Below are 21,891 nucleotides of genomic sequence, written 5' to 3'. Positions count from 1 at the left end.
ATGGCAAAAGTGACTTAAAGTTGCAGGGATATTGTGATGCAGACATGGCAGGTGACATGGATACCAGGAAATTTACGAGTGGATATGTATTTGCCATTGTTGGTGGTGCAGTCTCTTGGTGTTCTAGGTTACAGAAAATTGTGGCATTGAGTACTACTGAGGCTGAATATATTTCAGCCACAGAGGCTTCAAAAGAGGCCATTTGGTTGGGCAGAATTGCAAAAGAACTTGGCATGCCTGCCCATACACCCGTGTTGGGTTGTGATAGCCAGAGTGCTATCTATTTAGCCAAAAATGCCATGTTTCATGCACGTACCAAACACATAGATGTGCGGTACCACTTCATACGACAGGTATTGGAGGATGGTCTAGTCAATTCATACGACAGGTATTGGAGGATGGTCTAGTCAACTTGACTAAGATCCATACACAGGATAACCCTGCAGATGTTCTCACCAAGAGTCGCTAAGGTTCAACATGAGCATTGCATATAGCTGGTGGGAGTTGGTTAACTTAAAGGCGTCATTTATGCCTTTAAGTGGGAGGTTGTTGGGTTAACGGCCTAAATAACCCCTTTTTGTACATTTTTATACTTTGTATATGAACCTGGACACATTTTTTAAAGGTCACTTATAATAAAAGTTGGAAAACCCAAAAACTCACTTATTGAGTTTTCCCCAAAAACGTGAGCTCTCTCTCTCTCCCTCTTCGTTCTGGTAGCACTTCCCTTCTGCAGCACAGTGCCTCCGCTTCAGGCCTCAAGGCCTGCACATCTTCGCGTGCTCTATCACTTGCACACACCGCCGCGCGCTCATCATGACAGGAATTCCAAGAAAGAAGGGCTTGTCCAGCCTCCGTTGTGTCTCTTTTCACTCATTGAGAGCGGACCGTGCACTTAGCGGCTGGCCAATCGACGTGAGGTGGGAAAAAGCAGCCTTGGTGTGAGCGCAAGGCTGCCAGGGGGTGCGCCCGCGGAAAAGAGCAGAGCTCGAGTGAAGAGAAGATCCTTCTCAAACACAGATTGCAAGCGAAAGAAAATCTCAAGAACCTCAAGAACCTCAAGACTCTCAAGAACCTAAGAACCCAAGACCCTCGAGAACCCAAGTCCCTCGTGGACTTAAGAACCAAAGATCATAGTGCATGGTTGTCACCCGAAGCAGAATGGATACTTCGCATACAGGTGATGAGCATGAGAGAGGCGACGAAGAATTTTCCCCACCAAGAGATTTTTCCGACCCTCCCCCTTCGCCATCTACGCCACAAAGTGTACCAAACCCTGTGGAGGCAATGGTCAAGCATATGATGGACATGATGGCCAAACAAGAAGAGACTCGCATGAACATGATGGCCCAACAACAAGAAGCGAATGGAATTGTGTTGGCACAACAAGAAGCAAATCGCATTGCTTTCCCGAGCGTGATGAGCGAAACGAAAGAAAAGCAGAAAGAAAGGCCGAGCGTGAAGCTCAAAGAGTGGCCTTGGAGGTCGAGCGTGAGGCTCAAAGAGAACTACGCACTCAAGAATTGGTTCGACAAGTACTTGCCTCGAAGTCCGAACTAGCCAAAGATCGTGGGAGTTCCTCAAGTGGCGCAAGCCACGATGCGGATTCCAACAACCCAGTCACAGAGAAGTTGACTTTCAGTAAGTATGATGGTAAGATGGATGCTATGGTTATTCATTTTTGGTTGCATCAATTTAATGCTTATTTTCCGACAACTAAGAAGACAGGAAATAACAAAGTTTTGACGGCACTCATGTACCTTGCCGGTGATGCCATCAATTGATAGCACGCATGGCAAGAGGCACAGTTAGCCACGCACCTAGAGGAAGCTGACGAATTCACTCCTTTCCTTCAATTGGGCTGATTTCCAAGACAAGCTCAAGGTGCGGTTTATGCCACCTCAGTACCTCGCACGATTGAGGGACGATTGGCGTGCTCTCAAGCAAAATGGTATGCCGGTTATGTCTTCTTCTGATCGTGTTTTGTAGTTAGGTACTCAATTACGCAAGTCGGATGATGAGCGCAAAGAGGCATTCTTTTATGGATTGGACGAGTATATCAAGTACGATGTCGAGGTGCTCGATCCAATCGATGTCAACAAGGCGGTAGCGATTGCTCTCGCACAAGAGATGAAGCACAACAAGGGAAAGCCTAAGGAGAACAAGACTTCCACAAGTACCTCGCAGACTTCTCAGAACCCTCAGAACGGTAAGAACGGTAAGAATTGTAACTCTTCGAACCAATCTTCCAACAGTCTCTCAGAAAAGAATTCTTCCAATGAATCTAAGGGTTAATACAATTGCTAAACCTAAGCTTACTCCAGTCTCTCGATGAAAAGGTAGCACAAGGAATTGTAGGAGGATACATCACGTCGGAAGAGCAAAGCACTTATTCCAAGGAAGGTTGTTGTTTTTATGGTCACATAAAAAGAACATGTCCTAAGCTTGAATCGAATGAATCTAAAGAATCCACAGAACCCACTTTCTCTGTCAATGCAATTAATGATAACACGAGTGTGCCCCAAGTTTCTCTTGACCCTCCCATTGATGATTCTCTCATTAAATGTTATGGTCATATGACGGGGCAGCGTTTTGTCATATTGTTTGACCCAGGTAGTATGCATGATGTGATCAGTCCCTCTCTTGTTGAGAGAGCCCGCCTAGAAGTTAGTCAGAAATATTCTCTCGAGGTCTTTAGCTTTGTTCCCGGTATGGACTCTCTCATCACGCAGGAGTGTCTTGGTGTGTCGTTTACAATTCAACAACAAGCTGCCTTCACTAGAAGATTTTTTGTCTCTCCTCTCTCAGGATGTGATATGATTTTAAACATTCGATGGTTCCGTGATCTTAACCCTCTCATTGATTGGAAGGCTAACACTTCCACTCTCTATGCCAAAAGTGATTCTCCCATTGTCATTTGTGGAGAGGACATTGTTCATTCTCCCTCTCTCATTGCTAATATGTAGGACAAGATTGAAAGGATTCATGAGAAGGAGACTCTCTCAGTCTCTTCTTCTCCACAACATGACACACATGATTTGCATGATTATGAGAAGCACGATGAATTGAATGACAATGATAAGCGTGATGATTTGGATGATAATGACAAGCATGATCAAGATGTGATTTCTCACAAGCATGATGAGTTGCATGAAGAAGATGTGATTGTTCACAAGAAGGATGATGCGTTAGTTGATACTTTCTCTAGTGAAGCTAATCTCATTGCAGAGACGATCAATCACGAAGACCCGATCTTGGCTCTTGAGCCTAGGTCCAAAGACACCCCTCAGAAAGAACCCCTTCAAAAAGAACCGATCTTGGCTCTCGAGCCTAGGTCCAAAGAACCCTCACAGGAAGTATTATGTGTTCGCATGATTCATACGCACGCATTGTACGAGTGTTTCATTTGTGATCGTTTCCTGTATTTTAGTCAACGTCTTTATGTGATCCCTTTTCCTAGGCATGACATATTGTACGTTGAGCACGTTTCACTCATGAATGAGCACGGATGTATGCGGATTGTTCATGAAAAGCTAGAAAGTATGCATTCAAGGAAGTCACATTCCATGTCTCTTCCTTGGCATGACACATTTGTAGAAAGAGCACATGAAAGTATGAGCACCACGCATGGGCATTTCCGTTGTGAATTGCCACAGTTGATTGTTTTAGATCATAAGAGAAAGATTCGATCTCATTGTTTGCGTGTGTGTGGTGAACGGTTTGGCACTCCGTCTCTTTGTTCATCTACATTGCATGCATAATCTTTGAGGAAGACAAGATTTTTCTACTCACTTTACATGGAATAGGTATGTTCATGTTTGTGTGTTGGAAGTGGTTTTAGGAATTTTCAGCCATGGAGATTCTTGAAGAAGAAAGAAGCACGACTCTCGACGAAGTTGAAGCATCGAAGGAGCCACAGAAGACTTTGTGTCGCTTTCGGCGCGGCCCAAAGAAGCAAGCGTGCCGACCTTTATGAAGTTCAAGTACCGCACGACCCACATATCACTGAAGAGTCCCTTCCAGAATTCCGGATGCTATTGCCGATCTCCCTCGACGCCATACAGTTCGGTACCAGTACCTCACTTTGAAAAGGAGGGGATGTCACATGACACATCCAACCCTATGTGTCCGTGGACAAGCTACAACATGATCAGTGTTCAGTCAGTCCAATCAGTCTAGATTAGAAGTGATCTGGGACTTTTGTGAGTCTATTCGTAGACCGTGCATGCCGAGTCACTTAGTGTAGATGCATATCCTCTGGTTGCACACAACATGATCATAAGCATTCCCATCAGAATCCATCAAGGGAATTTTCGAGTGCATTTAGCCTATTTTACCTATTTTTGACATTTTTCACTTATTATTTTTAAGTGACTTTTGTTGGAAAGTAGGTAGGGCAATTTTGCTAAGTTTGTATATAAGCAAACTAGAGCTAGCACTATTTGGTAGAAGAGGCAACAGGAGCCAAGCTCAGCAGGCAACTTCTCAACGAGACCCCTTGGCGGTATCCCCCTCCAAGCAAGAAGAACCATCCCCTAGCGTTTTCTCAACAAGAACATCGCCATCACTTGCATCAGCCTGGCGTTTCTCCATCAGAAGATCATCGCCACAGTACCCCCATCAGCTAGTGTTTTGGAAGACCTTTCCTAGCGTTAAACACATCAACCTAGCGTTTTTGCATGTCCCCGCGTTTGTAGATTGGCAGCGTTTTCAGCCAGAGCAATGCAACATTTTCAGCAATGAAGAAAGTGCAAGTTCAGCCCCTAAAAGAATAGCAGATTCAGCCCGGAAGGACCATCAGTTTTCAGCCTTAAGAAACCTCAGTTTTCAGCCCTAAACCTGCAGATTTTCAGCGACAAAGACCCACAGAAACACCCCCCCAAATCAGCGTTTTGGACTAGTCGCAGATTTCAGCCCATAGCGTTTTTGGACAACAGTAGAAAGATTGCAGATTTCAGCCCTAGTGTTGGTCTCGTCATCACCGTCGTCATCGCCGACATATCCTAGACTTGCATCAGTCACATGCATTCAGTTTGTACCAGTTTGTGCAATCATAAGTAGACCACTCTCGCCGACGAGAGTGGGGCCTACTGAGGAGGGTTTTGCAATGTCTCTGGTGTCGTATCTCTCTCCTCTCTCTATCTCTCAGTCTCATACACTTGCACACATAGTGTCCATTCACTTTGTTTGTGATCATAGCATTCTCTCATTTAGAACGGAAGGCTCTCCCTGCCATAAGAACAAAAGGAACCTTGAGCACAATTCGGAGCACTCATCTTGAGCAAAGTGCAAACATTCATTGCGTTGCACCTAACAGAAAATAGGCACAATCGTAGACATACTCCAAGTCTTCGGGAAGCCTTCATACACGGCGTAATTAAACATCATAGCCAGGAGCTCTGCAAGCATATCTCTAGCATGGATGAAGTGCTCTGCTACCAGACCATCATGATTATGTGCTCTCCTTGTCTTCATCCTGGCAATGGCTTTCCTTACCCCTCGGCAATAAAGAAAGAACATGTCTCTAGGCATGTCTTTAGTGGGTCTGGCAGAGTTGGTTGCCCTTTTGCTGTGTAGAGAGATGTGGCATATTCCTCCCATGTCTTAGTGGAGGTGACCGCTGGCGGTGGTGAATGCTCGTGGAATAGCCTCCATTCTTCGCTTGAGTCCTAACTTATAAATAGCTGATATAGATCCCGCTCTAGCTGATATAGATAGGCCCTTTTCTTTTGTCACACTAGGCGGCGAAAGATAATCCGTGACTGTCTTGTCACGTGACACATCCAACCCTATGTGTCCGTGGACAAGCTACAGCATGACCAGGGTTCAGTTTAGTCAAGTCAGTCTAGAATAGGAAGTGATCTGGCACTTTTGTGAGTCTATTTGCAGACCGTGCATGTCGAGACACTTAGATTAGATGCATATCCTCTGATTGCACACAGCATGATCATAAGGATTCCCATCAGAATGCATCAAAATCCTTCAAGGGAATTTTCCATTGCATTAAACCTATTTTCCCTATTTTTGACATTTTTCACTTATTATTTTTGAGTGACTTTTGTTGGGAACTAGGTAGGGCAGTTTTGCTAAGATAATATATAAGCAAACCAAAGTTAGCACTTTCTGGCAGAAGAGGCAGCAGGAACTTTGCGTTCAACAGGCACCTTCTCAACAAGACCCCCCACTGGCGGTAAACCTTTGCGTTTTCAGCCACATACCCAAGATCAGCCCAGCGTTTTTCATCAAGAGCAACCTGGCGACAGCAGGACCAAGCAAGACATCTAGCGTTTTGCATCACCACAGCAAGACACCTGGCGTTTTTGTAGATTGACCCTAGATCAGCCTAGCGTTTTTGGGAGCAGCATATCCACCTAGCGTTTTGCACTTCCTCCGCGGGAAATCAATAAAGAGGACCAGCGTTTTCAGTTTTCACCAGTGAGACCCCGCAGTACGACCCCCAAACCTCGCAGATCTCACCTTCCTGTAGCAGTTCTTCGCCGCACGGTGAGATTCATCAAGGTTTACAGTTTCAGTCCAGAAAAGTCAGAGATTTCAGCATTTGCGTTTTCAGCGCATTGTCGTCGCATCGTCGTCATCGACATGGACATCGTCACCGACATAGAGTCAGAATTCAGCAGATAAAGATTTGCAGATTTCAACCCTTAGCATTTTCAGATTTCAGCCCGTCTCGTCATTGTCGTCGTCGTCGTCGTCGTCGACATCGTCTGCAAGTCCAAGCATTGTAGAGATTTGTGCAATCATAAGTAGACCGCTCTCGCCATAGAGAGTGGGCCTTCGGAGGAGGGTTTTGACAGCATTCTGGTGTCGTATTCTTCTCTCTCTATCTCTCAGTCTCATGTACCTTCATTCACAGTGTTCTCCACTTTGTTTGTGTCCATTGCACTCTCTCACTAAAGGAACGGAAGGCTCTCCCTGCCGTAAGTAAAAGGAACCCTTGAGCACAGTTCGGAGCACTCATCTTGAGCAAAGTTCAACATTCACTTCCGCTGCACCTTACATATCTATGTGTGGTAATACCCGTGAGCACTTCCCTCTGTAATTTGATCCTCGTCTCTCTGCACTCCTCATCATACCAACTATTCTAGGGTATGTTCCCAGATCGTCTCTGTGTGGGCTGGCTTTGGGGGTATGCCTCTGATGCTGCATCATGGAGCGTCTCTGTCAGTATCTGAGTGAGGCCATCCCGGCTCTTGGGTGCATAGCTGTCTGTATATCTCATCCATATACACAGAATCCGTCTCCCTCATGAAGGTATACCGAGTGCGTGTGTGGGGACCTCTCCTAATGGAGCTGTGCTGAACTGAAAGGTCCGGGTGAAAGACACGATAGCATGATCAACTGATACTTCAACTGGCCTAGTGCCCACCATGAAATCCTGAAAGAATGGGATGAGACCTGGCTGGGCCATAACATAATCCACTGTGCTGGCACCATGTCGGTGTGGAAAGCAAGTAAAACATCCAGCAATCGAAAATCTTTGTAGGCCATTCATAATGGCCAATCTTTGTGCGGTTCCTATATCTGTCAAGTATCTGCATATTCAGTGTATTCCTCATCTTGTGATAGTGTGGATAGACCCATCTTTGTGACGTCCAGCTCCCTAAGCATCTCTTCGGAAGTATCATAAAATATTGTCTGGTGGTGGGCAGTCCTAGCATTGAAATCCCCTAGTATGATAATGTCACTATCCTTGGAAAACTCCCATATGTCAATATCCAAAATAGCAAAGGGGGATTGTCCTCTAGGTGATGCATATACTGACGTACTAGGAGGAAAGTAACAAATAGCAACGTAGAGGTATCTGCACTTCTCTACCCTGAGCCTCACCCACATGTACCTAGCTTGTTCATCCTTGCGTGCTATATATATCAGCGGCTGCAGTTTCTCCTTGAATAGAACTGCCACTCCCCTTGAGCCCCGTCCTCGATGTTGTGATGTGGTCTCCTATCTGCAGGCTGTCTCCCATCTATATCCACTCACCTGTGGCATGGATTGTCTAGGTGCTTGATGCGTCTCAGAGTAGAAAATGATGTCTCTCCCCGTGAAGCTATCCTCAAAGGCCCCTACATCAAGATGGAGTGACCGATTACAATTCCAGGTTGCCATCTTTAGTGTGGTCCCATAGGTCTCGCACCGTCATGCGGGGCGTCGTTCCAATATCACCACCTTTCCATCCCTATAAAAAGCAATCTTCCCCTTTTCCCTTGCTGCTCTTATTTCCGGCATTACTTCTTGCATATGAGCAATCTGCGAGAGGGTGAGGTCATCTCCAAGAAAGATGCCAGTCTTCTTTAGAGTCGGTCTCTTCTTCAAGAAGTCTTTCTTCGCTTCCATGGAGGAAAAGCGGAGAATGATTACCCTTTCCTTCGAGGTTTCTCCGTTGCTCCCACTTTTCTTAGTGCCTACTCTCCACGTATGCGTCTGCTCGTTGACCCCCACCAGAGTCATGAGTTCTTTTACCTCTTTAGCTACATTATCTTGGTCTCTGAGGCCACATATCCTTACGTATAAGACCCGTACACGTCTTTGTGATGACATCTACCCACGAGGTCGTCATTTCTTTTTGTTGCTCCCCACCTTCTTTGATGGCCCGTACTTGTTTCTTAATCGTGTTAAGCTCTTCAACGACAGAGGGTTGAAGTTCTCCCTCTTCAAGGACATTCTGCGAGCTCTTTCTTGAGTAATGCGATTTCCTCATCTTGGGCCTTCACGTGATCTTTGAGTGTATGTATCGTGCTTTCCTGTGCTGCCACGCGTGATTCGAGTCCGTTAATAGTACCTAAGAGATGACATTTGATCTTGCTGATGGACTCGCTCAGTTCTTCTTTGCATTTTTGGATGGCATCCTCCACCGGGTCATCCTTGCTATTTGGCTTTCTCATGATTGAGAGGCCGCGACAGGAGAGGGAGAGGGGGTACTGAAGTGAAGAAGAGGTTTTTTTTTTGTTTTGTTGTTTGTTTTTTTCCCCCTTCTCTCTTCCCCCCCCCCCCCCCCCATCTCTCTCTACGCCTTTTTTTCCTCTTTCTCTCTCTACGTGATTTTCTCCCCCCCTCTCTCTCTCTCTCTCTCTCTCTCTCTCTCACTACGCCCCCTTTTTTCTCTCTTTCTCTCTCTACGCGATCCCCCCCTCCCCCCCCTTTTCTCTCTCTACGCGCTAGGTTAGGAGGGAGCGGGAGTGTAGGGGCAGCCGGTGCGGGTGCAGAGCAGGGGAGCAGGGCAACGAGCGGGGGGGGGAGAGAGAGAGAGAGCGGGAGCGCAGGGGCAGTGGGTGCGGGTGCAGAACAGGCAGCGAGCGAGAGAGAGAGAGAGAGAGAGAGAGAGAGAGAGAGAGAGAGAGAGAGAGAGAGAGAGAGAGAGAGAGAGAGAGAGAGAGAGACTAGCCAAACGAACGCAATGATCAGTTGCGTCTACGACCTCGACGTAGAAACCCTAACCCTAAAACCAGTCACGTTGTTACACGAGGTCCATCTGCTCAGAGTGTGCCTTATAGATTCTAGAAATTCTATCAAGTCCAAACAAGTTCAAACCAGTCTATCAGGTTCAGATAGATACCAAAGAGATCAAAACAACTTCAAGCAATATCAAACAAGTTGCGACAATACCCAAACAAGGGCTATGAGTCCAAACAAGATTAGACAAATTCAAACAAATTGCAAGCAATATCGTCAGACAAATTATCTTTTAAATAACTTGTAGCCAGCTGCAGCAGGGTCCATAAATTCCTGCATAGCTATAACCCTTTTTGAACTGCAATACTCTTGTAGTCGTGGAGGCAACCCTACTGTTTTTCTCTCACACTCTCTCCAAATTCATATCCTAAAATCTATGGTTACAATCCTTTTAAGGTGTTAGTGAGATACATCTTTAAGTCTTTCCAATCTACAAGTAATTGTACTTTCACCTACCTCGTTTTTGTGCTATTTTTTCGATTTAATGCTTCTTTTGGCTGATGTCGCCCCACTTGACGCCTACGCGCAAAGCTATAGTGCTAGGCTTCATTATGGTTGTGTCTTCCCTTGATCTCTCTGGAGTCATGACAAAAACTTAGTACGTTGAACTTTGTGTTGATGTATGTTCGTGTGTTGTGTGTTGTGTTTGGGAGCATATGTTAGTACCTAGTTCTACACCCACTATTGGGCACTGATGACATTAGTGGGAATTTCGTGGTATTTAGTCAATACTATGCATGATGGAGTTGATGGTTATATTCTCTTGTGGGTGACTACCACGGTTCTATACCTTGCACTTTCCTTTAATTGTAAATCTGGGCTTATCTTGGATTCATCTAGGTATGATGTAAAGTAACTGCAAGCAAATATATTCTTAAAAGCTTGCTATGTCCTCGGAACATGTGGTTCGGTAGATAGATAACTCCACCACTGCAGAACATCATCATCCTTGGGGAATGCTACTGCACGAGAAATTAATGTTCCTCTTAGAAGTCTTTGGTTGTGGTAAACTGCCTTATGGATGCTTGGAGAGCAACTCCAGTGAGTCATGTTAGACAAAACCTAAAAATTTACCTACCCACAACGAGAAAGGATCCCCAACATTATAAATGCTGAGAACTGCAGCAGGGGTTGGACATGGCTTAGGAAACAAGTGTGCACTTTCCTCCTAGAGTGCATGCATTGCCGATTCACAATGACGGCCAGTGCACATTTGATCTAAGTATGAAAAATCAGTTACACAAGGTGGAAGGTGAACCTCTAACAAAAACATAAGCCGACAGTGATCTTCAATGTGTGCGTCGCCACCTATTTGTGGAAGTCGAAGAATAGTTGGAGCCTTTTACGCTCGTTAGAATTGACTAGCTGAATTACATTGACCTCTTACAATTATGAGTTAAGAAATGATCATAATGATGGTAATTGATATTGGTCAAAGGTGCTATGCCAACTGTCTGGTGGGTCATCGAGTTCATATTCTTGAGATTGCAGAAAGTTTACATTCTCTGGATTTAAGATCAACATTAGTCTAACTGGTGGCTCTTTGCCTTTATTGTTTACCTTCAACTTTTTATGAGCTGATAATTATTTTCTTCAGTCTCTTGGAAAATAAGCCTCACGTGTTTTGAGCAGAAAGGGGAGGAGCGTGTAATAATGATCTCCTCAAAAGACATTGAAGCAAGTGAGTTATGCTCAGCTGCTGAGCATATGCTGCTTCGAGTTGCAAGCTTGGTGGTAGATGTAAGTGTTTTTGTGGTTATGCATGGAAACTGTATATTTTCAACTGCACTAATTATCACTGATATCATGTAATAGGAGGATGACAGCAGTTTAGTCGCACCCATTGGACCACAACAATTACAGCCTCAGGTTGCTTCTAATGTGATAAGACTTGTAATTGGTCGCTCTCAAGCTGGATGTCTGATTGGTAAAGAAGGGTCAATAATCAAGGAAATCAGGGAGAAAAGTGGAGCATTGGTGCGTGTTATGCCTCCAGAGCAGATGCCATTTAGCTCAAGTATATCTGATTTTGATCGACTTGTGCAGGTAGGACCTCTGTGACATTGCGCCATGCAACTGTTATCTATCTTTTGTTATCTAGCATGGGTAGCAGCATTGGCTTCATTCAAATAAAGATCATGCTACCCTAGAGTATCATCTTTAAGCACCATCACACATAGGATAGAAGAAGATGATTGGGTAGAGATTCACAGAATTTTGTGTTTTTCATGTTAATCTGTAATTATGGTCCTACTTTGTTTTCCAAAGTTTGTTGATTTTGATATTCTCGCTATAGGAGTTTGTGTGGAAGCATTTGTGTGGAAGCATGGAGCAGCAACTGAGTCCTTTATTTTGGACGTGGAAAAGGGATTCTGGAAATAGGATTTCTGGACAGTATGATGAAAATAGTAGGCTCCTCTGGAATTAGGCTCGGCCATCTTGACTATTGCTCATGGGTGTGCCAATCTTAACTTTGACTTTGTGGAAGGTTGATATTATCTCAGAAAATGGCACATTCAAGAGGTTGATGGGCTTATTGTAGTTCTTAGGACATCATGCATGTTGGCCCTGCCCAAGTTTGAGAAGTGAACTTGCAGTGTTAATAAGCAACCAAGGCTCATGATAGTTGGTAGTAGTATTCATATCTAGTATTTAGCTTACATTAGGATTTAAAAATTTGTTCCTTGATTTTTAGGATTAAGTCTTTGAGATGTCTTATCCTTGTTAGTTTAAAGCTGAGTTCTTGTTTCAAGTTTTAGTAAGTAAGCTTCTTTAACTTGTTTTTTAAGTGAATAATGGTTTATTCCATCTAGTTTTGTTTAGTAGCAAATGAAGAGATTTAGTTTTTCTTTTTTCTGTTTCTTGTGTCCCTTGCTTTTGTATTTTTGTGAGTGTTTTATCCCCTCTTATAATCGGTAAGTTCAACTATTTTAACCTTATGAAGGTATATGGATAGTAATCTAATCTGAGCCTGAAGGAGTTTCTGTAACAATATTCCTAAATACTTCAGTACTAATTTTTTGCAGCTTTCAATCATGAGAAAATATAGGAGCAAAAGGCTGTTTAGTTAGCATCTCTAGAATGTCAATTATGAAGCTCTCATCCAAACTATGTAGGATACAATTAACCATGGTATGGACAAAGCTATGAGGTTAAGGTTGAAACGCCAAATCCTGTTTTGAGTTTTTCTTTTGTAGTAGCGGGCTTCTCGTCTAATTCACCAACAGTATTGCTATCATCACATTATGGTAATAGATGTGTGTGTGTGTCTTTTGGTTATCATTAAGCAAATTTTCTTGATGCATTTAATGAATGAGAGTTTGAAATTGCTGCTTATCCTCTTCTACTCCTACATCCTCTATGTAAGTTTGGTTTTACTGCATTATTGTTTCTGACGTTATGCATTTGTTCTTGGAGAGGCTGTCACGAGACTGTGACAAACACTAACCTTATTTGTTGGTTTCCTTCCCTTGGTTTTTATTTAAGTTTTGGGACCCTGTTTTTGAAGTCATAAATGACCGGGCATTGTATGGACAGTGTGAAACGGCCAATGGCTGACCCGCAACAATGAAGGTCAGGCAGCCATGAGTTGGTTGGGCCAATCGGCACTGTAGTGAAACGGTAGCTAGGCTTAATTAAAGTCATATAGGCCCCACACGACACTTTATAAGTTGGTGGATACTAGGAAATTAATCAAAAGGGCATAAGGGACGCTTGGCGGCTCCAGAGTGATTTGCCAGAAACATCAGCAAGAGTGGGCGCCCCAAATCGATCAAGAGAGGGAGAGGAGCTGATTTGATTTCATTAAGTGACTATTGTGTGTGTGAGTAGTTGGTGCAGGTGATAACAACTTTAATGGAAAGCGTGCCTTCCTTTTTGTCTTATGTAGCACGATGATTCCGCTCTCGTGCACCTCTCTCCTCTTTTGAATACAAAATCGTGATGCACGGCTCGAGGGCTATTCATCTGTATATACAGTTTTGTGAGTTTATGCGCGACTGCCGGATTAGCTAACTGCTTATCCCCATCAGGTACAGGTTGATTTGGAAAGAATTCTCGTGAGAAATCTCGTCCAAATCAAAGGGCAAGTGGCCCTACAGGTGCGAGAGCTTGCGACAGATGCAACCGGCACACAAAATGGAGCCCAAAACGGAGAATTATAGCTTGCTATAATTTTTTGCAAGTTTAGGGTTTTGACCCTTTTCGATGCCTAAAGGTCCCAGGAGCTTCGGGGCAGCTAGAGGATTGTCAAATAGGTGTTTAAGAGCATTTTAGAGGCTGAAAACAGAGAATTCAGCGTGCTGTATTTTCTCGCCAGGTTTGTGAAGTGCTCTAATTCGCGTGGAAGTCACCTAGTACATGGGATTTGGTCTATGAAGTGTTCTATTGTCGTTACGTTGTCGAGATTGGGCTAGAGTAGGCCATTTTCAGCCCAGTAAAAGTGGGGCAGCTCATAGACATGTTTTCTCCAAGTTTGATGGAAAAAAGAAATACCGAAAGGGGTGCAACCCTTTGGGGCCAACAAGGTGTCGTTGTCTACTTGGAAGCACTCTAGCTACCAAGTTGTGTTTTGTTTTGAAGTGTTGAATTCCAATACGAGGTTTATCTGTGGAGTTATTTTGTGTCGTAAAGTACAGACAGAGTTAATGAACGTGAGGATTGGGTGAAAGCCAAAGTTTACTGCCCTTTAGTGAGGCTACAGGCCGGTTTCATGGTTCCATTGTTGGGACAATCTCACTTTTTCCTCAAGCAGTGAGCCTTGGTTGGTTTTCGACAAAGACACAAAGCACAGAAACTTGGAATTCCAATGTAGCTGATTGGACCAATGACACCATAGAAGAGGGTTCCTCTTCACAAGGCAAACAGGTTCTTTCTTCATTGTTTGGGGTTGGCGAGAGTTCACGGCCACCACTGTTTGTACCTTTCATTGATGTGAATGTGCCACAAGTTCAAGGGATAATGACTGGGCAACTAGAGGAGGACGCGTTTAGGACACTTGGTTGTTGCTGTGAATGTGTTTACTCGGCTGGTGTAGAATCCCCAGTTATGGAGTTTCTGCAAGCTCCACCAATGTTGTAGTAGGCAAGGCAACGTACTCAACTAGTAGAGCCAGTTGAGGCTCAAGCCGAGGTCCCTTATGTGTCCCAACAGGGCATGGAGCATTTGCATGTTGCGGAGTCAGCTGGGGCTCAAAGACAAACTTTTTTTTGTCAAGAACAGGTGGTTAGGACGCCAATTCCAGAGGCTATACTACTTTAACTAGCCTTCTTTCAGAGTCCAAATGTTGGTTCAAATGGATAGGAAATTAATTTCTAGCCTATGCATCAAGTTTTGCCACCATCCACGGTTCATCTTGGGTATTTCAGGGGTGGATCCGTGTTTCAAAGCATGGTTGGTTATGCGCGTGGAAATCAACAGTACATGCCAAGAACAATCTTTGGGGGTACGCAAGGCATCATGCCAAACCCCATGTATGGTAAATCGGCTAACAGCAAGGGTTTCAGTGTAATCATGGCCAGTTTGGGGTGCCACATGGCAATTATGGTATGGCTGGTCTTTTGAATCAACAAGTAAATATGGCACTAGGAAGCCAAGATCCTAATGGCCAAGGGGCACATATGATTCTTACAACTGTACCCATGTTACAAACACTTCCTTGTGAGGATTAGTGGTGCTAATCCTATAATTAAAGACTTAAAATTTTATACTTAAAGATCAAACTGAGACTCAAGAGATTGAATGTGTGTTTGACTGATTGAATGAATGCTTGAAAGCTGAGTACAATAGGCTCCTTATATAGAAGACGAAGAGACACAAATGAAAAGACACGTCTCACGGTGAAGAGACGCGACTTTAGACGTAAAAACACATCCTTTCGGCGAAGAGCTGCAACCATCGGACGAAGAGTCGCAACCGTAGAGCGAAGGGGTGTGACCGGTCGTCGAGGGAGTGTGGCTGTAAGGTGCAGCGCAATGAATGTTGTATTTTCTCAAGATTAGTGATTTTTATTGCTCAAGGTTCCTTTTAGTTCTTAGGGAAAGAGAGAGCTTTCCGTCTTATGGAGAGTGCTATGATCACGAACAAAGTGAGTGGATATTGTGCGTGCAAGTGAATGAGACTGAGAGAAGGAGAGAGAAGAGATACGACACCCGAGAGGTTGTAAAACCCTCCTCCGAAGGCCCCACTCTCGTCGGCGAGAGTGGTCTACTTTGATTGCACAAAGGTGTACAATGCGAATGCAATGGACCGATGCAATGGGACTATGCCGATGACGACGACGGTGGTGACGACGGCGACTTGGGCTGAAATCTGGGATCTACTTTATGCTGAATTTCTTGGACTGTTTCGGGGCCGAAAATGGACTGTTTACTGCTGTCTTGAGGCTGAAAATGAATGATCCTTGTCTGGGGTCCTGCTACAGATGAAAACGCTGATGTTGCTGACACCTTATGCTGCGTTTTTAGGCTCCTGCTGAGTGCTGAAATCGCTGGCTCGGCAGGTCTCTTCAATGTTGAAAAACGCTAGCAAGGGAAGCAAGAAAACGCTGATCTGCTGGGGATCCTAGCGTTAGTGAGGGGCTGATCTGTACCTGCTGGAAATGCTGCAGAAACGCTGAAGTGCTGAGGCATTCAAGCTGAGAAATCCGCCACAAAACGCTAAGTGATGCCGGAGGATTAGCGTTAGTAAAATGCTAAAGCTGGGGCTGTTTGGTTGTGAGAGAAACGCTAAGGGGCTGAGGTGATTCTGTCGCGGGAACGCCGAGGATGGGGCTGATCTGCGACGGGACTATCGCCAGAAGGGGGAGACTTCACGGCGGTGGGTGATGCTGTGGAAAACGCCAACGCTAGGTGAGGCTGGCGATGGATCTTGATGCTGACGGGGGTACTGCTGAGAAGTTGCCTGTTGAGCGGGAAGCTCCTGTTGCCTCTTCTGTCAGAAAGTGCTAACTTGGGTTTGCTTATATATTAACTTAGCAAACCCAATTGCCCTACCTACTTTTGTTGGAAAGTCACTTAAAAATAATAAGTGAAATTAACCAATAAATAGGAAAATAGACGAAATGCATTGGAAAATTCCCCTAACTGATGCTAGTGGATTCTGATGGGAATTCCGATGATCATGTTGTGTGCAACCGGACGATATGCATCTGTGCTAAGTGACTGAGCATGCACGGTCTACGAATAGACTCACAAAAGTGCCAGATCACTGCTAATCTAAACTTGACTGAACTGATTGAACCCTGCTATGGTGTAGCTTGTCCACGGACACATAGGGTTGGGATGTGTCACGTGACATCCCCTCCTTTTCAAAGTGAGGTACTGGCACCAAACTGTATGGCGTCGAGGGAGATCGCCAACAGTATCCAGAATCCTGGAAGGGACTCTTCACCGGCCCACTCTGATGTGTGGGTCGTGCGGTACTTGAACTTCATAAAGGTTTGCAACGCTTGCTTCTTTGGGCCGCGTCGAAAGCGACTCAAAGTCTTCTGTGGCTCCTTCGATGCTTCAACTTCGTCTAGAGTCCTGCTTCTTTCGTCTTTAAGAATCTCCATGGCTGAAAATTCTTGAAACCATCTCCAACACAAAACCATGAACATACCCATTCCATGTAAAGTGAAGGAAAAACATCTTGTCTTCTCTAAAGACTGTGTATGCATTGTAGATGAACATAGAGACGGAGTGACAACCCGTTCATCCAACCCATGCAAACAATGTGCTCAAAGCTTTTCTGTTTGATCAAAATCAATCAACTGTGGCAAATCACAATGGAAATGCCCATGCTTGGTACTCATACAATCATGTGCTCGTTCAGAAATTGTGTCATGCCAAGGAAGAGACATGGAATGTGACTTCCTGACATACAAACTTTTCAACTTTTCATGCACAATCCGCATACATTCGTGCTCATCCATGAGAGAAACGTGCTCAACATACAATATGTCATGCCTAGGAAAAGGGATCACATAACGATGCTGACTAAAATACAGGAAACCTTCACGAATGAAACACTCGAACAATGCGTGCGTATCAATCATGCGAACACATAATACTTCCTGTGATGGTTCTTTGGACAAAGGCTCGAGAGCCAAGATCGGTTCGTCCTGAATGATTGAATCGTCTTGTGGGGGTTCTTTGGACCTCGACTCGAAAGCCAAGATCGAATCTTCGTGATTGATCGAATCTACAACGAGGTTAGCTTTGCTAGAAAAAGCATCTACTAACACCTCATCCTGGTGAACAATCACATCTTCTTCATGCAACTCATCATGCTTGTCTTTTCCCTCCAAATCATCATGCAAATCATTATCCTTCAAATCATCATGCTTCACACAATCATGCAAATCTTGTGTGTCATGCTGTGGAGAAAGAGAGACTCCTTATCCCGAATCCTTTCAATCTTGTCCTGCATATTAGCAATGCGAGATGGAGAAGGAGAAGTATCCACTCCATGAAAGACAGTAGGAGAATCATTGTCGGCATTGAGAGTTATAGTGTTAGCCGCAAATTTTATGACAGCATCGGTCTCACGAAACCATTTAATGCCTAAAATCATATCACATCTTGAGAGAGGAGAAACAACAAATATTCTAGTGAAGGTAGTCTGTTGAATTGCAAACAGCACATCAAGGCATTCCTCGGTGATTAGAGCGTCCATACCGGGACCAAAGCCAGAGACCTCGATAGGAGATCTCGGACTAACCTCGAGGCGGGCTCTCTCAACAAGAGAGGAACTGATCACATCATGTATACTACCTGGGTCAAACAATATGACAAAACGGTGCCCCGACGTACGACCATAACATTTAATGAGAGAATCATCAATGGGAGGGTCTTGAGAAACTTTGGGCACAATCGTGTTATCATTCATTGCATTGACAGATGTAGTGGGTTCTTTAGATTCATTCGATTCTTGCTTAGGACATGTTCTTTTTATGTGACCCTTAATGTGACAATGAAAACGACGACCTTCCTTAGAATAAGCGCTTTGTTCTTTCAAAGTGATGTATCCTCCTACAATTCCTTGTGCTACCTTTTCATCTGGAGTAAGCTTAGGTTTAGCAATTGTGTTAGCCTTACCCTTAGATTCATTGGAAGAATTCTTTGATGAGAGACTATTGTTAGCTTGGTTAGAAGAGTTATCATTCTTACCATTCTTACCGTTCTTACCGTTCTGAGGAGTCTGCGAGGTACTTGTGGAAGACTCGTTCTCCTTAGGCTTTCCCTTGTTGTGCTTCATCTCCTGTGCGAGAGCAATCGCTACCGCCTTGTTGAGATTGATTGGATCGAATACCTCGACATCGTACTTGATATACTCGTCCAATCCAAAGAGAAAAACCTTTTTGCGCTCATCATCCGACATGCGTAATTGGGTACCTAGCTACAAAACACGATTAGAGAAAGACATAACCGGTATACCATTTTGCTTGAGAGCGTGCCAATCGTCCTTCAATCGTGCGAGGTACTGAGGTTTGAGCTTGTCTTGGAAATCAGCCCAACTAAAAGAGAGGGGTGTAAAATCGTCGGCTGCCTCTAGGTGCACGGCTAGCTGTGCCTCTTGCCATGCATGGTACCAATTAATGGCATCACCGGCAAGGTACATAGCTGCCGTCAAAACTTTGCTATTGCTTGTCTTCTTAGTTGTCGCAAAATAAGCATTAAATTGATGCAACCAAGAATGAATAGCTGTAGCATCCATCTTATCGTCATACTTACTGAAGATCAACTTTTCTGTGACTGGATGGTTGGAATCCGCGTCATGGCTTGCGCCACCTGACGAACTTCCACAATCTTTGGGTGGTTCGATCTTCGAGACTAGTACTTGGGCAATCAATTCTCGAGTGCGTAGCTTTCGTCGAGCCTCACGCTCGGCCTCCAAAGCTGCGTTTCTTGCTGCCGCTTCTTCCTTTCTTAGTTCTTTTCTTTCTTTTCTTGCGTCGTGCTCACGTTCTAAAGCAAGGCGCTTGTCTTCCTGTCTATCCATCATGGCCATCATCTGCTTCATCATTGCCTCCATAGGGTCTGGCGTAGATGGCGAAGGGGGAGGGTTGGAAAAATCTCTTGGTGGGGAGAATCCTTCGATGCCTCTCTCATGCTCATCACCTGAATGCGAAGGGAAAACGCTGGCAAGGGCAGCAAGAAAACGCTGATCTGCTGGGGATCCTAGCGTTAGTGAGGGGTTGATCTGTACCTGCTGGATATGCTGCAGAAATGCTGAAGGGCCCGCTGTTTCCGCATCTTTGAGGCTCGCCCTGTGCCACGAGCCGAGACTGTTCGCGACTTTTGGTTAGAGCTGATCCATACTCTCAGAGGACAGCTTGAGGGACTACAGGGCAGCTCCGACCGCATGCGGGAGCGCCGCGAGGCTATCCTTCGACTCTGGCGGCCTGGGCCTTTCTACACCATTGTCCAGGGGGTGCTCAGATGGCACTAGTGTCCACCTGTGTGGCTCTTCCCTCCTCCCATCTCTTGATTTAGCCTCATTGTATATATGCTGTTTTTTCATTGGGAGAGTCTCCCCATCATGCTTGTTGTAGCCCACTCCTGTAGAGGTGGATGTAGCCCTATGGGCAGTTTTCATTAACTAATAGAAGGATCTTTTTCTCGGGAAAAAAAAAAAAAAGAAAGCCACAAAGTTCAACTGTGTCATTTCCTTATCATCATGAGCTTGATGACATGAAGGAACAATAATGCTATTGATGAAGATTTGCAAGAATTTTGAACAGTTGCAAGATGAACAATGCCATGAACACTATCTTCTCAAGGATGGTTTTATGATGATGCATGGAAGACTGTGTCACTAGGCCATTGCGACATAAGGTTATGGTAGAAAGTCATGTCCCACCATATGCAGGGCATCGTGGTATAGATGCGGTAGTGAAAGTGGTCGAGACATTATTTCATTGGCCTACTTTGAGGAGAGACGTGATGCCTTTGTGCGAGCATGCATAATTTGCCAAAAGGTCAAGTTTGATAGGCAAAAGGCAACACCTATTCCTGTTTGCTATGGATTTTATGGTTGATCTTCCGAGATCAACAATGTTCCATATAGCTTGAAATTGCCTGACACTTGGAAGATTCATATTGCGTTTTACGCGAGTCTTCTAAGACCTTGTGTGGGTGATGTGTCGGAAGATATACGACATGAAGATCAACCCGAAGCTGAGGAACTTGATGAGATCTTGGTACCTGAGCAGACTTTGGCACATAAAGAAAGAAAAGTTAAGGGAAAAGCTGCAAGATGTTATTTGGTCAAGTTCAAAAACTATCCACCTATGGGTGCAAAATGGATGAATTGTTAAGAGTCACCAAATGTATTGTAGCTTTACCTTGAAGCCTTTGGTTTACAAACCCACGTATGCCCCAACTCAACACTCAAAAGAGGGGTGATGTTGGAGCTAGCACATTATATGTACACAAGAATTCAGTGCAGTAGAAGTGTATATCACTTGATAAGTGTTAAAAGGTACAATGCTCACTTCTATGATAGATAGAAATGACAAAAGTATGAAGGTTTCATTAAGTCATTTATATCTATGTTTCATGACCTTTCTTGCGGATACATGTGATGATCAAAAGGTGCTAATCACAATTAATCATCTGTGGCATGTATATTTGGCATGCAATCGAGGACGTTTGCGATTTCAAGAGGGGGGTATGTCACGAGACTGTGACAAACACTAACCTTATTTGTTGGTTTCCTTTCCTTGATTTTTATCTAATTTTTGGGACCCTCTTTTTGAAGTCACAAATGGCCGGACTTTATGGCCAGTGTAAACGGTCAATGACCGAGAGTTTCACCCGCAGCAATGAAGGCTAGGCAGCCACGAGTTGGTTTGGGCCAATTGCGACACTTTATAAGTTGGTGTATGCTAGGAAATTAACTCGAAAGGGCATAAGGGACAATTGGTGGATCTGCCAGACACATTGGCAAGAGTGGGTATCGATCAAGAGAGAGAGAGAGAGAGAGGAGCTGATTTGACTTCTTTAAGTGACTATTGTGTGTGTGAGTAGTTGGTGTAGGTGATCATAGATTTAATGGAAATTTTGCCTTCTCCTTTGTCCTATGTAGCACGATGATTCCGCTCTCGTGCACCCCTCTCCCCTTTTGAAGACAGAATCGTGATGCCCGGCCCAAGGTCTATTTGTCTATATGTACAATTTTGTGGGTTTATGCGCGATTGCCGATGCAAGACCCTCTTGCACAAGTACTGGATTAGCTAACTGCTAATCCCCATCAGGTTCAAGTTGATTTGGAGAGAATTCTCATGAGAAATATTGTCCAAATCAAAGGGCAAGTGGCCCTATAGGTGCGGGAACTCGAGGGCATCCTCAGTAGGTACAGGTTGATTTGGAGAAAATTCTCGTGAGAAATCTTGTCCAAATCAAAGGGCAAGTGGCCCTATAGGTGAGGGAACTGGAG

The 21,891-nt window shown here is 44.5% G+C and overlaps 1 protein-coding gene across 1 annotated transcript in view; it reads left to right on the top strand.

The window, feature by feature from the left end:
• The window catches only part of LOC147420371 (flowering locus K homology domain-like), a 68,928-nt gene that overhangs the window by 35,046 nt on the left and 11,991 nt on the right, over positions 1-21,891 (top strand). The window contains exons 2-3 of the mRNA XM_086504963.1: positions 11,104-11,211; positions 11,287-11,517. Coding sequence (XP_086361089.1) covers positions 11,104-11,211; positions 11,287-11,517 — 339 coding nt within the window. The remainder of the gene's footprint in view (positions 1-11,103; positions 11,212-11,286; positions 11,518-21,891) is intronic.

This window comes from Adiantum capillus-veneris, chromosome 28 (genome assembly GCF_014529385.1).
Source record: "Adiantum capillus-veneris isolate H3 chromosome 28, ASM1452938v2, whole genome shotgun sequence".
NCBI lineage: Eukaryota > Viridiplantae > Streptophyta > Polypodiopsida > Polypodiales > Pteridaceae > Adiantum > Adiantum capillus-veneris.
The sequence above is the reverse complement of the archived record's forward strand: the minus strand, read 5'-3'. Positions and strand labels throughout refer to the sequence as shown.